The 17949-nt window shown below is 33.9% G+C and overlaps 1 protein-coding gene and 1 pseudogene across 3 annotated transcripts in view; one reads left to right on the top strand and one right to left on the bottom strand.

Moving 5' to 3' along the window:
- Positions 1 to 14848, bottom strand: part of GABRA1 (gamma-aminobutyric acid type A receptor alpha1 subunit) — a 53157-nt gene extending 38309 nt beyond the window's left edge. Inside the window, exons 1-3 of one of the 3 annotated variants that reach the window (XM_006906487.1) lie at positions 14349 to 14848; positions 11974 to 12061; positions 8558 to 8670 (exon numbers count right to left, since the gene is read on the bottom strand). In XM_006906487.1, the coding sequence (XP_006906549.1) occupies positions 8558 to 8670; positions 11974 to 12047 (187 nt within the window). In that variant the 5' untranslated portion in view covers positions 12048 to 12061; positions 14349 to 14848. Of the gene's footprint in view, positions 1 to 8557; positions 8671 to 11973; positions 12161 to 14251; positions 14280 to 14348 lie in introns of those variants that run through there. The other 2 variants (XM_006906488.1, XM_006906486.1) reach the window with 2 other exon arrangements.
- LOC112475302 lies at positions 5779 to 5897 on the top strand (annotated as a pseudogene).
- Positions 14849 to 17949: the final 3101 nt, after the last annotated feature.

Genomic DNA, 17949 nt, shown 5'->3' with positions numbered 1-17949 from the left:
AAAAATCAACAGATTGTTTAAAATTAGTTATATAGTGGTTGCTAGTAGGGCGGGGGAGGAGGGGAGAGGTAGACGGGGTAAAGGGTGTCAAATATCGGGTTTAGGGGGAGGGTGAAGTGGGTAAAGGGGATCAAATATATGTTAGCTGAAGGAAACTGGACTTTGGGTGGTAAACACAATAGAATATATATGTCAAATGATAACGTATACCTGAAATTATATAATTGTACTAACCAATGTTACCCCAATAAACTTAATTTAAAAAAATAAAATAGGATTATGATGATGAAGATTGTTCTTATTACAGTGATTGGAGAATATCTTAAAATAGTACATCGATGTAAATAAAATGTTTGATAAATAAATCAATTAAAATTAGGTTTTAAGCAAGCATACCCTTCAAAGATATGTTTAATATATATAAACATATATACCCACAAATGCACCTATATGTATATGCATATATACACACTATATTATATATTCTAGAACTGCTAGACAGCTGTAGCTCTGTTCTTACTAGGGATTTCTTACAATGTTGATAACTTGCTAAGTATTAAAATAACAGATACTTTGAAGTGATAATTCAAAAAGATTAGTGCTTGAAGTAGAAACGAGAAAAGCAGTGTATGATAGTAAGTAGTAAGCACACTGGATTGAGGGTCAAAACACTCATATTTTGACTGTGATTTTCTTGGAGACTGTGTGATTTTAGGTACTATCCTTTTGTCTCTGAGTGTTTTCTCACCTTTTTAATAAAGAAATAATACCTGTACAGTTGACTACATTGCATTGGAGTGAGGGTTAAATAAGATCGTGATGTCAAAAACACTTTGAGATGTATTTGTTGGATACATTAATTTAGTCAACAAATGTTTATTGAGCATTTTCTAAGTGCCAGACAGGCACTGTTCTAGGTAGTGATACATTGATGAACAGAAGTGCAAATGTTCCTCTTCTGCAGCATATCATAGTCTTCAGGAAAATAAATTTTAGATAGATTAGAAACATAGATTACATAGATGGGGGGAGGGAGTGAGAGAGGAATTGGATATATAGTTATGTACAAACATTCAAATTATACTAATGAATTCAGATCATTATGAATGCTCTGAAAGAATATCTTTTGAAGAGATGACTTTGAATTGAGACCTGGAAGATGAGAAAACTTCAAGGATGAGGAAATCCAAGGAAAAATATTTCAAGGAGAGGAAAGAACAAGATCCAAGGTAAATGTGTTATGTTTGAGAAACAAAATTATAATATGTCTGAAGCTTGGTGTTACCGATGATCATGGTACAAGATGACACTCTAGAGGCAAGTTTGGGCTACACGTAAAGAGCTTTGTGCATTTCACTTAAGCAGTTGACCTTTATTCTAATGCAAAAAGAATCCTTTGGGTAATGAAGTGAAATTATGTCACTTGCAGTTTAAGATAGTTGATGATGTGTGGATAATGGATTGTAACAGTAAAAAAGCGAAGAGGGAATGAACAGTGAAGAACTATAAGCAGTGTTTTATTATAAATGTCTTACAACAATTTATTTAATATGGCATTCGCTGTATTTTCACAGGAAATGCTATATACTGAGGAACTTGGTAATATTCACTGTGCCCAGTTCCATGGACTTGTAACTTATGAAGGTGGTTACTTACTTACTCCCTACTTGAAGCTACTTTGTGTCTGTTAATTCACAGAGGTGATCACTATAAGGAGACTAAATGGAGTAATATTAGTCATCATAATAAAGTGTTTCTTTAAATTTTACTTTGAAACGATTCTGTTTGGAAATTGAAAATATCTTGGACTACCTACATCAATATCAATATCGATATCAACATCAATATCAATATACTCCTGGATTGGACATTGTTTCCACTCCCTCCCTGTCTGCCTGGAACATTATTTGTGCTCTATTCTTTATTTCCGTTCCTAAATTCTTTAGAATAATTGGCAACTTTCCCTTGTTGATATATAGAGCTACTTAATTTTGTCTGTGCTCAGCAACTAAAGGTGGATAGAGGGTAGAGACCCACATTTCAAGGTGCCTAAGTAATCCTTGATCCTTTGTTGTTTTGGATTCCAAGACTCGTGATATAAGCAAGCATGTCCCAGGAAAAAAAGGTAAATTTTATTGTGCAGACATTTATCTCATTTTCACTGAGAATTTTCCTCACATTATGGGCAGTTTCCATTGAGAAAGGGCTTAACTTTAGAAAAGAGTATGATTGCTGTGTTGGAGGAATGAGTTTCTTTTGGTCTGTGTAAGTCTGGATCAAAATCCTATAACCTGCAGTAGCTTTGAGGTAAGATACTTCTAAAATACTTCCAGATAGCTTTTAGTTATATGACAGTAATAATATGACAATCTTGGAGGAATATGGCATCCACTTAGGATTTTGTTTCCTAAGTTTTCCAAAAGAGAAGAGTCCATGACTATAACAATGATATTCTCATCTCAAAAGCACTTTAACATTTATTTCAAACAAAGAATTCAGATTTTACCTGAAAAAAAGAGTCATATTTAGAAAACATTTAAAAAAATATATTCGGCATTGGTTCTAGAATCAAGATGGGAAATGGAAACTATGTGAAAAGTCGGAAGTAACAGTACCTGGAAATCATCTGCAGCCGTTCACTAATCATTTGGCCTTTGTAATGTGAGCATAATCTCAGTGGCTACTTTTTATCTTAGGAAATCTTTGGCAATGAACAGGTAGATAATTTATATACACGAGGAAGAGATAGAGTAGAAAGTGTCTAAACATGCTAGAACATTCCTTTGGGTATTTGGTTGGATTCATTATATGAACTGGCTTCTTGAGCTGACTGGTGATCTCAGCCAGTAAAGGTTAAAAGGTGCTCTCTGTTCATTTTAACAGTTCCTCTTGGGTTTTTGCTTACTGCTTTTTCACTGAAATTCAACTGAATTATAGAATGTCTAGATATAGTTTTTTGTGGAAATGGATTTCATTATGCCAAAGTCTGAGCATCTGCTATACACATTTTGCATTAAAAGCACCAGATAAAAACTACAGCAAATTCAAAAAGAAGAGTTGCAGAATAGAATTTTGAAAGGTAACAATAAATGCCATTATCTGGGAAAGGAAATATAATAACAACATCAAATATTGGATAAATAAATATAACTTTTTAATTTTTTGTATATTGTCAGTTATTTAGAATCTTATTTTATTGAAAGCCACTGCATTGTGACAGAAATAGCTTGTCTTCCACATTTTTGAGATTCTACCTTTTTAATATAAATATAAAATATGTAGTTGAACATGAATAAAATGGTCGCTTCTAATCTCAGTGTCACACAGGATTCAAAAAAAAAAAATAAGGTTACATGTATACCAGATCTCTTATAATCTTGAGATAGAACAAAGCTGAATTATAAAAAATATTAAACTATACTGCTTTCCCTCTCCCCTAGTCACCTAAACTTTACAGAGTTGCACAAAATTTCATAAGAGTTAATTCACTTTCTTTTCCCAGAGCACTTAGATTTCCACCTTCACTTACTCTGACAAACATAACCCAAGAACCTAAGCTAATTCCCCAGGGAGCTAGTACTACCTTGCCAGCTGCACGCGTGTTAGTAAGTCACCTTACTTGGTTGGAGATGTTTATATCTTAAAGCTGAGATCTTTTGCAGTAATTGAGCTAAAGAAAGTCTAAAATGTCTTATACAGACATAAAAAAAATCCAAAATTTAGAAATTGATGAAAATAAAGAGAAAGTCTGCTTTGTGGCATAGATTGTTAAATACCTCGAGAGAAACTCCAGTTATACTCTTTTTACAAATACTTACCTTTCTGATTCTGTCAATTAAGTAAAATCTATAACAAAACAAACCAAAACAAACAAACAAAAAACCCTAAAATCTGTAACACTCATATGAAAAAGAATAAAATATTAACTAAATATCTGTTAAGGGTAGAGTAGGGGCAAATAAAGTCCATTCGTCTACCTGTTTACTTATCTACTTCTCCCACCCATCTGGGTTTGTCATCTAATGAGTACACATTCATCTCTTTTTCCTTTGCCTTCTTTGTTTACATGGTTTGATGATGAGATCTTTGAGAGGTAACCATCATCCTCTACATTATTTATTGAGATTAAATTTAAGGCAGAATTTCGTCAATAAAGTGTAGCCTGTATATATGGTGGAGTAAAAGGAAAGGGAAAGATGTCACTGAAAGGGTATTACTTGTCATTAAAAAACTGAAACTTTCTTTCAGAACTGGATCCGTGTTTGTTTATGAGTTGTTTGTCCCAGAGTGCAGGGGGAGCCACTGTGATGGCGGCCGAACTGCAGCCAGATAGTGCAGATCCAGGGGTGCATCATTTCATGTTTTAGGAAGCTGGAGAAATTCAGGTTTCTTTAGTTTATTATAATCATAGTGAGGAGAAAGCTTGGGAAAATGTATTTTCTCAAAAAGTTTTTGCTTTGGTCCTGATTTAAAGTGAAAGGAGGAATATTCATCAAGGAGCATGTGAGCCTACCCATCCTCATAACACAGATCCAGCTCCTTTCCTGTTTTCTCTTTGTTGCTTTCCTTCGCCTTCTCCATTCCTCTCTGTTCTCTCTATTCTCTATACCCTGTTTTGCTCTCCTTTCTTCTCTAACATTTTCTTTCTTGCCATTCTTGCTGGCTTTTTCTTCTCCCTTTCTCCAACCATTTTATTATTCTATACTGACCATGCTTTAGGCAAGAGAATTTCAAAACTATTTCCCAGCCCCTAATTGGAAAAAAGACCTCCACACCTTGCCCTCAAAGAAAGAGATTTTAAATGAGAATGAATTCCATAATTACCAACAACTTTGATTTGTATTTCTGGCTACTGATAATTTCAATTCAAGTCTATTTAAATGTTTTTTTCATAAACTTTGTACATAAAATTAGAACATGGCCAACATATTTTTCTCTCTGTGTTCCTGACTAGAGTACATTAACTTAGAATTCAACACATTTTATTCCTTTTTATCTTTTCTATCTCAAAAAACAAAAGTTCCTTATAGGATATCTTTTATTATGCTATCCTTTTATTTTCATTTTCTCGGAATTGCTCTTGACCCTGAAAAGGTAGCCTTTTAAATAGTGTTATAATATCTGCAAACTGATTTCTTATCATCTAGATGAACCGAGTTATATATTTTGTTTCTTAGTTATTGGATCTGGGAGTTATATCTCCAAAGTATAATGCCAAACCTCCTGATGCAGTTTATGTTTCTGAAAAAAACAGGTCACAATGAATTTGCACATAAGAGAGTTTCTTATATTAGTCTCAAATATCAGCTTATCATGTTTTTATATTTTCTGAGGCCATCTAGAATAAAATCTCTGCCTTCTGTACAATGTTGTTATTTTTATAAAACCAGACTTTTGTTATAATAAAGAAGAGAGTGGGACCCTTTCCCCTACAAGTGTAGATTATCCCAACTTTGATCATGAACCTACTAAGAGGAAACTTTTAGCCCCTTATAAGCTAATGATAATCTTTCAAGTATTTCCTTCACATAGTATTTTCATTTGCAAGTAAGTGGATCATGTTAAAAAAAAAAAAAAAGTACCTTTTTTCAATGAAGATCTAATGACGTGTATGTCATACTTAACTTATCACAAATCTATGGTAAAGAAATGAAATTAAATAATTCTACAGAGAAATATGTGTTAGATCATTTCAATATATAGCACCCAGAAATAATGGTGTTAACATTTTTCTCTGATTCTGTAGCTGATTATGTTTTTAAAAGAAATCTAAAAACTGTCTATGGCCATGCTACCCTGAATAAACCCAGTCCTGTCTGATCTCAGAAGCTAAGCAAGGTTGAGCCTGGTTAGTACTTGGATGGGCGACCACTTAGGAAGACCAGGTGCTGTAGGCATTAAAAAATTAAAAAATAAGGGACTGTAAACTGAGAAGGTCCTTGCAATCTGTGAGGTCAGCCAAGGATTGCCTTGCCTAAAAAATTTTTAAAAAACTAAAAACTATAATATTTTAAGGTGTAGTTTTTAAAAGACAGATATTCTCAAATGTCTCTCTTAAAATGTATGTAAAATGTTAATGACTCTGGAAATACACGTAATAAACACATAACACATAACATTATATCCCATATTTCTTAAAGCTAAAATATGCACTCCAAAAAAATAACAGAAATTAAATTAGTATTGAAGCATTTCTGTGACTAACTCGTATCTATCAGATTCAATTTCTGTATATTACAGGATGATATATAAAATAGAAATAGACTAAAATATTTGAGCTACTTTTTAATTTGTTTTAATATCATATCCTCAAAATCACTGTGTCCAGGAATTATGAACATCGAAAAAAATAATCTTTAGAAAGATTAAAGCACATGCATTCTTTTCAATTTTCTCGAGTCCTTGAATGTGCTCTTTCTACCGCATGTTTTATCCATTTCAGTTAAAAAATATACCTCGACTGTATTTAGCCAACTATTATTTCTGTTCTTTAAATATATGTCTATTTTAGTTATTTTGGGGGTTTAAATAGATAATAGTAAATTCTACCGAAATAGTAATGTTACATTATGAATTAATATAGTTGTTTTTGTTAATAAATCTACCATTATCTCAAGTCTTGAAAATCAGCTTTTCAACCCATTCTTAGTCTACATTATACATCCTCAAGTTCTGTGGCTCTCCAAGACATAGATATGTATATGAGTAGGTAAAATGCTTTCTGCTTACACTATAGTTGATGATATACATATTTTATAGTGTTATTATATATAATTATATGTTAAGTGAGCAGTCATGGTCTTCATACTTGTACTCCGAAGAATGATACAGCCATACCGCTGATCATTAAAGGGTGTGTGTGTGTGTGTGTGTGTGTGTGTACAATTCTTTAACTGAAAACTATGCACAGAGCTTACAAAGGATACTCATATTCACATGTTAAAGTATTAAGATTTCTTAAACTAGAATAAAGAAAAGGTTTTCTGGAAGTGTTATAAAATTCTGCTGATTTTGTAAGGATTGATATCACAGAAGAGGATGGAGAATAAGTAAAGATATCAGATGCATGCCATTAGTATTTTAGAAAGTCTTGCTTTTTGCAAGTTGTATCTCTATCCTTACTGTTTCTTCTTTTTATGTGTTCTTCCCCTACATGCAGTCTTTCTACTTTATTTCACATTTTATGAATTAAGAGCAATCTTCCTGAAGCCAATTCAAAAGGTTGGATACACACAGGAATTATATTAATACATCACATACACAATTATGCACTCCCTTTTGTGACCAGTACATTTTATATCTTAAGACTTTTTCTGAGAACGTAGTAAAGGAAAACTAAGTGGAATATAAAACAAGGAAATTATATAGCATGTCCTAGAATGAATGTTTGCAATTGATAAGAAAGAACACCTGGTAAGACCTTTGACATATATTCGAGTCATGTCTTTGACAAAGCAGTTCTCCTTAAACCTCTGAGACAGCCTCAAAACAGACCATATCCATGCAATTACTACGTAAAGTATTTCAAAAACTGAACTCTAAACCCATGCTACTGTTCAGTTTTAAAATAAAATTCTAAATTCTTAACCTGCTTATTTGTGTATCTTTGCTGTCTAAATGAAGAAGAGACAACTTTTTAAATATTGCCATTTAATTGTAATTTAAAGATTGTTATTAAATATTTTCTACAAATGCTTTAGAGAAGATGCAGTACAAATTTTAGTTGGGAATCCTAGATTCTAACCTTGGTTTCCTATGTGACTTTGAACGATAATTTATTTCCTTGCTTCACTTGTTTTACTCTTGAGATCAATATAATTTTTTTGGCTTCATTAGTCTTTGTTTAACTAAATAAGATAGGTTGATTATCTTACTCAGGAGTTATTCAAGTAAGTTTGTAATGTCCAACACTTTATTCTTATTGTTATAAATATTATATTCTGTGTAATCTTCTTCCTAAGCAAAAATTTATTAGTATAAATAATAATCATAATTGGTTATAATTAAAATTTATTAGTATAACCTATTAACTATACCAGTATATTTTTACCACAGAAAATAATGGGTTAAGTTCAAATGCATGGTTAAAAAATACAACTATCTATCTCATTCACCTTTTAACCCAGAGGTGGTGGTAATCTAATGAAAAATAGTGGATTAGTAAATCGTATTCCAAAATAAATGTTTAGAACAATAGATTCAGAAATATTCTACTTGAATTCAGTGCAGCTATAGCAATGCTGAATGAAGTAAATGCAGTCTTTGGACTGAAAGGGAAGGAGAATATAATCCCCATTTTCCTTCTGTTAAATTAAAGCAACATATCTTTCATGTCATTATGAGAAAATTTGTATTTGCCTTTTACTACATATGGATATGTTCATGGAACTACCATAGTAAATTGAATGAACATTGAGCAATCTATTAAAAATAGAATTAGTCATTAAACTACATTCTGCCATTCTTATTCCTTTACCATTTAGAGGGAAATCCAGGCTTTAATGGGAAGTGTTTAAAATTGTTCTCTAAAATAAAAAATAATAACCACGTGACCCACCTCCCAATCCTGGTCTCAGGCGATTGTCATAACCATCTAGGAGTCGGTCCAAAATCCTGGTGAAGACAGTGGTGTTGTCTTTAAGTTCATCTTGTAATGAGGGTTGTCCATAGCTGAAAAAAGCATAAAGGGAGGTGATATCTAAATTATTCGTTTCTACTAAAAACCTGTTTTTCAGATAAAGCTGTCCGCAGATTTTCCTAACTTCCTTTCTATTGAATCTTAATTTAAAATTCCTTTAGTAAAGTAAAAAAAAAGTCATATTTTAATTCCTTCCATTTTCTCATACTTGTTCTCATAAATGACAACCTCTTTATTCTAATATTTTTAACTATGGAAGGAAAATTACAAGAAATGAGTTCTATCTCTTTACATTTTAATTCTCAGCATGTACACAATGCTATGATGCATTTTTTCCCCCTGGTCAAACAAGAATGTTAATGCATGCTGGAAAAAAAATCTTGGAAACTTCTTCCCAAATAAAAAAGTAATGTATGTATTTATGGGCTACCAAAATAATTAAAAGTTTTATTTTCATTTGCTTTAACTTGTAGCATAAACCTAAAATTTCACCTACTATTTATCTGTCTGTTTTTTGCTTTTTTTGACATTTTTTCAGTATATTAAGATGAGAAAAATAGGTGAAACTTGTTTCTTAGAATAATTTTTACATCAGTATACAGTTTTCATTCACTTTAAGGTTTATGAACCTATTTTTGTATTTTATAATTTGTCCATTCAAATCTCTAGTTAATTGAATTTTTGTCATTTCTGGCCTTGGAAGTCAAAAAAGTACCTTGAAGAAGATATGGTGTAATACTATTCATTCATGACTTATTAAATTCTAGTATAGTATTAGTGCTTTGTTTAAGAAAACACAGCTATTTGTAAGCAGAACTTGAACTAGAACCCCATTCTCTTCAAATTTTAGTCTAAAACTTTATTTCCATTCTTCTATATTGGAGTAATTGTTTCTCCTTAAATCTTTCTAGTTGAAGGTATAGTTTTTTTATGTCTTAACATTACTAGTCTTTGAGTTTTAACCACATAGTGACTACAGTTTAAATAGTGTATATTTCTTACATCAATCACATTATTATCCCTGTTCCTTGAATCATATTTTATGTAATGATTAGGATGACACCTCCGAAATCCTGTGAGAGAAGAGTTTTCTATTTAAGGTTGGATCACACTCACTGATATATTTCAATGATAGCTCTGACCTTGAGTAAAAAAAAATGAATGTAGAGTATAAACTAAGAAATTGCCACAAAATATCACTTTCATACTTTCTATTTTGTATGCTTTGGCTTTACTCTTATGTATTTATATTACTGCTCAATTTAAGAAAAATAGTAACATTTGAAAACAGGATTCACCTATTTGACAGGAGCAAGAAATATAATCAAAGTATCATTATTTAGGTAATTACTTTTATATCAGCAAAATGTATTGGGCATTTTTTTCTGATAAATTTTAATTTAATAAACTTACAACTAAAAGCTTTCCACAATATTAAATATATTAAATGTGTCTCTATTAAACAATTTTTCATCCTCCTAAATTAAATACCAATACCATGCAGATTGAGGGTTTACTCTCCTTGGGAAAAATTAAACATCTTACTAGTTTTTAAAAACATTTTCAGTGAGCTCTGTGTCTTCTAGGATGTCTCATTAGTAGATGATAACAGTAAAGCAAAAACAGTTTTCTGAATGCAATTATTTGTAAAAACTGTTCGCAGAACCAACTGCCATGCATGCATCATTCAAGGATATTGGAAGGTCATCTTGATGAAGATAGAAAAGAAATGTTAGCACACCTTAAGTTGTGAGGAGGGCATGGTGGAGTAGTTCAAGGAAAAAAGCAATAAAATAAGAATGGGGAGAAGATGAGGTGCAGCGACATGACAGAGTACAATTAGATCGTTAATATGGTTTTTAGAATGTAGTTATCTATTACCTTTACCTGCATTCCCTTTGTTTCTACAGCTTATATCAAATTCAGGAAATGCTTCCTCTGCCCCCCCAGGTTTTATCTTATAAATATTATTTTCACCGATTGTTTGCATTGGAAAACAAATTCTACAAGAAACATTCCCCCACCCCCACCCCAGAAAATTAGTTCTGCTCTCTCATTTGAAATGGTAATTTTTTTTAATGTGATTTTTTAATCAGGTTATTCTTCATCTTTACTTCTGATTTACTATGTCCAATTGTAATTGTCAGATAATAGCCCTAGGATAAAGATTATTTACTGTTAAACACTCATGCCAATGTAATGTTTCTTAAACTAAATATATAATTTAAAGAGAAATGTTAGTTACAGTACCTGGTTTTGATTCCATATGAACCACTGTATAATAAAACACTGTGCACTAACTCCATCTACAGGTCATTACAATAGTAACACTTCATATAATTTTTCAAAAACAGTGAAGAACATTTAAGCCCTTAGATTAAGAGTATCTGGCAATAAAGCATTTCCTGTTCATCTGATAGTCATTATTTACCACAAACAATAGCAAAAAAATAAAAATAGACAACATCTCAATTTAAAAAGTCCTCCTAAATTCATACCTTCCCATACTATTCCATCTCTCTGCCTTAACTCATAAAGGTTCACTTTCCATTACATTTTGAAGAATCTTAGGTATTTATAATATGTCTAAGACTTTCTTGTGGACCACAGGAGTAGACTACACAAAAAAATATAAAAGCAGATAAATAAGAATCTGGAATATTTGGTCATTTATATTGTTGCTTCTATAATATATTTATATGCTTGATTGGATCATTAGCAAATATTTTGAATACGGTTAAGCATGTTTTCAAATTTTTCCCATAACTTGTCTCTGTAGTAGTTATACTTAAATAAAGAAGTTCAATTTTATCTAATATTCTTAAATATTTCTGCTATATTTTACCCACATTATTTATATAATGTTTTTAAAACAATGCATTTATAGACTTAAGACTCTCATTACAGATATTAAACTTTTCACTTTCATATAGTCGCAAGTTATTCTATGGTTTTACAATTGGCTAAAAATGGCCTTGTTAAAAAATCAAGTCACATAATATGCAGACATTAATTGGGGTAACTCTTCTGTGAATTAAGAAACCGCAGGTTTTGTTCAGTTACAACTGAACAGTGAAAAGTTCAAATTTAAGACTTAAATGTTGAATTAATACATTCCTCAACAAAAGTATGTTAAGTATATCCTAACTAAGATACAAATAAAATCATTATTTTCTCATGCTGCTCTTCTTTATTCTTAGCTGGAATTTTATTGCAGTTAAGTTTTTTGAATTCCCTTAGTCATGAACTCATCCAAGGACAATTTTCTTCCCCCTGAAAGAATAAATGAAAAGTTACAGAAATTCTCATGCAGATTTAAAATAAAGTATCCCCACCTTCTTCCAGTCAGTGTGCTCAGAAGGAGGGTCCAGGCCCAAAGATAGTCAGAGAGACCGAGGCTTTTCTTCATCGCGGCTTGTGCGGCTGAAAAGTAGAACAAGTAGAGATCAATGTCTCTTGTAAGAAACATCAGGTTATAACCACTAGGGCTGACTGAGGCAGTTCAGATGAATGCTTTGAAGTCAGGAAATGACCTCACTGGGATATGACACCTCATTGGAAGCAATGGGAACCTGGACCATCCATTCTCCACTTTCCATTCCATTTCTCCATTCAGAAATATACCAGTGTCTTAATTTCTCCTGTAAAAGAATACAAGTTGAAAAGCTTTCAGGTGACAATATTACTCAACATAAAAACTGTGAGTTGTTTTTGTTTTTCCTCTAGGCTTTATATTTCCAATACAGTTTGCATTACTCTCCTTTTTATCATCTGAAAAATTTGACCTTTCTGATTTGAGTTCCCGCAACTGAGCTGTGCATTGAAATTTTTAAAGCTGGTGTCTGTAACAGAGAGAGCATGTTTGGGGGCTGGGATGGAGTAGGTTAATATGCTTTGATGACTGACTTCATCTTTGCATTCTGGATGCACCTTGGTTTCAGAAGCAACTGTACCTATCTTTAAAAAAAACATAGGAAACACACTGTTGAATGTCAAAGTCGTGCTTATATTTTCTGCCTGTGATTGCCTTATTAACTATGCTCACTAATGCTTCTTTGAGGCTAAAGGACACACTTTATAGTCAAGCCATGTGCTGATCTCTCTCACACACACATAACCACACTCACATCAATGCACACAAACATGCCCACACATATCTTTTAAGCCCTCTTGAATTCTGCCAGGTTGCTGCTAGAAAATGTTTCATCTCAAACAGATGGAAGCTGGAGTGCTTTGCTTTGCATGAATAAGGGACTCTTTTTTCCCTCTTCAGTAATGTGTAATCAATCACCATCTGATTGTGGAATTTATACTTGGTAGTGGGATGCTAGAGAAATGGAGGAGTATAGAAAGCTTAGAGAATTTTTTAAATTATAACCGATTTATGGAGTCGATTTCTTAAAAACCAGTGCACTGCCTGGTTAAAGAGCAGATATGGTAATACTTTATTTAATGTGCTATAATTCATTGCAGTCATAATCTGAGAAATATTCAAGGTATTTGTTAGCACTTCTCAGAATCTGTACTCCTCAGTAGGTTTAGTGATTAATGGATAGCAAGTCTCTTAAAGCATATTTTTCATTAGGAACTCTATAGTTTAATGTGGTATTCCTTTAAATACATGTGCACAAATGCTTTCTACATTCTCTGGGATCATTTATATCAGTTAAAATCATTAAAACAGGCATGTAAGCAGTGAAACATAATGTGTTCAGAGTGAAATGGTCTAGATCTAGAGATCAGAAGTATGAGCTTTATAGTTTTTACTTAGTTTAGTGTCTGGTTCTGACATAGATGAGTTGCATATGACAAGAAATATTAAATAAATATTATGTTTAAATATTGCATCTAAATTGCATAATTATAATTCATCCTTTTATTAATCTTTGACATCTGCTATGAAGGAAAAACAACTTCTCTTATCCTGTTAATATTTGTTGGTTTTTATTTTAAAAAGGTAATTGGTGAAGGGGTAAATGGAACAAAACAAAACCTCAAGGCAAGGTACTATAGCTTTTTGTGCTCCTCTGACATTTTAAAAAGAGAAAAACAAACCTATCATGGCACTTGAGTTGTTGAGTAAGAAAGTTTCTTGCAAATACAAACATAATAGTTTAAAAGAAACGCTATGCTGCCTCCTTACCCCTTTCCACCTTCCACCTCCCCCCAGCAAACACACACACTCCAAACGCCCATATCCCATGCCATCCATATCAAATGATAAATTGAGTTTTTCATCTTCAAAATATGAGAGACCCCTACACCAGAGAGCATTTCAGCATTTCCAGCGTCCACTGGAAAGGAAAAGTAAGGCATTTTTGCAGCCAGAATGAGAGTGTCTTCCCTAGGATGGACCATTGAGACAGGTTTTTCTGTCCCAGTGTTCTTAACTTTAGACGATGCCCACCAACGCCCCTCCCCACCTCATCCCAGCTCCCTCTTGGGGGTGGGGGAAAGACTAAAACAACAGGTCACCACCCACCCCGCGGAATAAATTCAAATCTGCCTAAGAAAGGGGTAAAGGAAAGGAGAGGCAGAAGAAAAAAAAATAATAATAATGCTCCTATATCGCTGCGGTTTTCAGCCTGAAAGAAAAACATTCGTTGTTTCTACCTGCTATGGGATCAGGCTCTTGTCCTAGTCCCTCTTTCTCTTTTTTTTGGAAAAGGCACATCGAAAGCTCTATGTTGCGGTCCGAAGCCGCACTTACCTTCGGCCCCCTCTGGGCACAGGATCGCTTAAGACCCGGGAAAAGTCTGCGAGAGAAAATCGTGGAGAGCTCGGAGCCAGCGCGAGTCCGCGAGTCCGCGAGTCCGCGAGTCCGGGCGCGCCGGGAGCGGAGGGGCGTCCTCGCTCTGCCTCTCACTCACTCGGTCTGTGCCATCATGGACTCTGCGTGCTCCTTTGCTGAAGATTTCACACCCAAATTTGCTTCCCAATATCCAATCTGCAGCTATACAACAAAAGATTTCTCTTTACCAGGACAGTAGTAATACGTCCCAGGGCAAACCGGATGTGAAATAGGCGGTGACTTCATGCCAGAGAGATTTTATTTTAGAAAGGAAGGTGGTACCAGCCTCTGGATCTGGAGACCAATCCGCCCATTTTTTATATGCAGCACAATTTAACTTGCACCGCTCTGGCCCTAATCCCCTTCTCTCTAGCTGCAGACTCAAATCCTTCTACAATCTGCTGCAAGCTTCCCTTTTTTGAGATGAGTACGAATGGGGGAAGGAAGGATAGAAAAGGTTAGAGACCTAGGACCTACACTCAGAATTTTTTTCACACTTTCAATTTATGAGCACACTATTTTAAGGTGTGCCCATTAAAAATAAGACTGATCAGTGTAACTATTCCATCTTTGATCAAATATTTAACCTCTGCATGCATATGAATGAATGCAAGCTGTGAAATAGGGGAAATGCAGGGTTACACATGTGGAGAGTGCGCTCTCTCGCCTGCCTCCCTCACACGCACTCCCACACACATGTCTGAGTTCCCGTGTCTTGCAGTCACGAATGATGAGGACTGACAGAGGAGAGTTCTGGCCAGTAGGGAATTGGCCACCCAGTTTTGGAGAGTTTCGCAGTTTCACAGGTTGTGAGCGCTTTCTACCCCACCTTAGTCTAGCTTAGAGGACGGCCAGAACGTGCTCCGCGGAACCGGGTTTTTAACCTTTGGAGGCAAGTGTTTGTTTATGTCGTGATGGAGAAAACACAGGCTCTTTAAATGTGAATCGTGCTGGGTTCCTAGGATAAAGAGTATTTAACTTTAAAGAAATTGCCCAGATCATTTATAGGTTTGAGAGTCACATCTCCATTTCCGGAATCATTCCTTTGCCTCGAACTTCATCATTCTCGGGATTAGGAAAATGGGAGAAGGATAGGAGAGAAGATGAACAAAAATTTTTTTAAAAAGTCAATATCAAACCCTCTTCTGCTTTTTTTTTTTTTTTTCCTTCTTTCTCTGCCCTCTTTTGTTACCCTCCCCGGTGTCTCTCTACCCACGAATAATTATTACTTAGGGAAGGAGGGTGTGTTTCAATATCAATCTAACTAAATTTCCAAGGAATCGAGGACGACTGTAGCTCTCTCCTTGGATTTTGTGAATGGGTGTTTGTAGCAGAAAGGAGATGGATTCTGTTTCCCTGGGATCCTCCCTGAAATGACCTGAAGCACAGGGAGCTGTCCCTTCAGCACTTTCGCTCGGTCTAGGTAGGAGGAGCTGAAAAGATGGGGTGCCTCCAAGTAATGCTTCTGAGAAATAAAGTCTGAACTTTGATGAGCTCCCTGATCATTTTCCCCCAGAGGACTTCTGGCAGAGGAGACATTACCGATAGGGGTGGAGCTTGGCCAAGGGAAGAAAAAACCTAAATGGTCAGTCCATACCACTGATGGGCTTTTTTATTCTACAAGTGTTCTTTGGCCTAGTGCTGTAATGCATTTAGCTCACATTATTAAAAGTTAGGACAGGTGATGGAAATGATAAGGGATATAAAACTGAAGACCACATTCAGAGTTCAACTTGGTTATCTTCTGAGTTTTCAAAGGGAGGTGCTATTGGGAAATTATTTTAGAAATAAATCTTGAAGCAAGATTTGAAGACCATCTTATGATACCCCAGCTTCTGGACAATAGTTGCCTATGCTGTTCAAGCTCAACAAATGTTAATGTATTCTTAAAGATAGCCATTGAAGGAACGTCGTAGCTTCCTTATGTAACATTACCCAACATTCATTCATTCATTCATTTATGCATCTCTTAATTCACATATTTATTGATCAGTTTTGAGAATAAAACTCACTTTAATATGGTTTTGCACCCCTGGGTTGACAATTAGAAAACATTTTCTTACTGACAGAATAATGCAATTTCATCATTTTGTTTCAATTCAACAAAGGCTGATAGTCCTAAAAATGTGATATTTTAATCTTTTTTTTTTCTCTAGGCTACATTATCACAGCTCCTTTTACTCTTTTCTACAAATTGAGAATAACTTTATATCCTGTATCTAATGATGTACAACCAAATCACTCTACTGATTATGTTTTTTCAAGCACAGTCACTGATATTTTTTCATTGAAAAATTATCTCTCAGAACAATGCCAGTCACATCTTGCTGCAGACTAAATGTGTCATGTGACTATCCAACAAGATACAATTGTGTGGCATTTTCACATATTTTAAAACAAACAAGTATTTGTAAATAACTATTGAGTTTGTCTTGAAACTATAGCATACATAAGGAAATGGAATTGTCCATACTATGATTTCCTATTTAAGATACAGTCCTCACAAGGTAGTTTTTACTAGAAGATGTGTATAGAATTTGTTTTGAGACATGTATGTTTTCAATAGATAAATTTAATAAATAAATTGTCAGTGTTTAAAAGATTAATAATTTGATTCCAAAACAGCAATTGTAACTATAAATTATGAGTGTTTATTATTTCCCATCTAATGTAGTATTAATTTATGCACATAATACCAGGGAATAAAATATAAGAAATTAATTGCAAAGAAATAATTTACTTATATTGTCTTGTTACATTGAGTCTTATAGATAATTATGGGCATTCACCCCCCACCCCCCGGAACAAATCTCTTTTTACGTGTGTATGCATGTGATTGAAGTAAGTTTTGAAATAATAATCACTATGATGTTTAATATTTTTAAATTATTTATGTGGTGCCAAGTAATGTGCTAACAGTTTGCATAAATCATGCAGTTTAATTTTCAGAATATGTCTTTGAGAGATAGACTCGATATCCCTGTTGTACAAATTATTCAAAAAATTATGGATTATAGAGATCAAGAGACTTGCCCAAGGTCACACAGCTAAGTGAGTGTTCATGACAGAATGCAAACCCAGATATTCTGACTTCAAGGTTTATTCTCTTAACCACACTTCTATATTACTTTATTTCCTTACTCTGCATGTCAATCACATAAAACCTTACACTGAATATTTTTTTAAAATATTTACTTATGATGAGTTCATTAATGATCTAGTGCATCCAATTACAACATAGTGTCGGGCTTACTTTAGTATTTCAGAGGTTTCTACTGTTTTCCTTCTATCGTATAAGGCCAGTCTCAAAGGCCCTTCAGTCACTAGTTCTGGGAAGAAGGGATTTGAGGTTAAACCTAGGACCAGGGATCCTAGGGAGGCCTAATAGCTCTATTTCTAGTGTTTCAGTCTGGTACATTTTGCTTTTTCTGTCAATTTTAAATGGCAGGAAGCCCTGACCTAATTGAAGAAGTAGTACTGATTCTTTTCAACAGAAATGTTTTTACTTTCTCCAACTAAA

Source organism: Pteropus alecto, unplaced genomic scaffold (assembly GCF_000325575.1).
Source record: "Pteropus alecto unplaced genomic scaffold, ASM32557v1 scaffold40, whole genome shotgun sequence".
In the NCBI taxonomy this organism is placed as follows: domain Eukaryota; kingdom Metazoa; phylum Chordata; class Mammalia; order Chiroptera; family Pteropodidae; genus Pteropus; species Pteropus alecto.
Note: the sequence above shows the minus strand (reverse complement) of the source record. Positions and strands in the feature narration are given on the sequence as shown.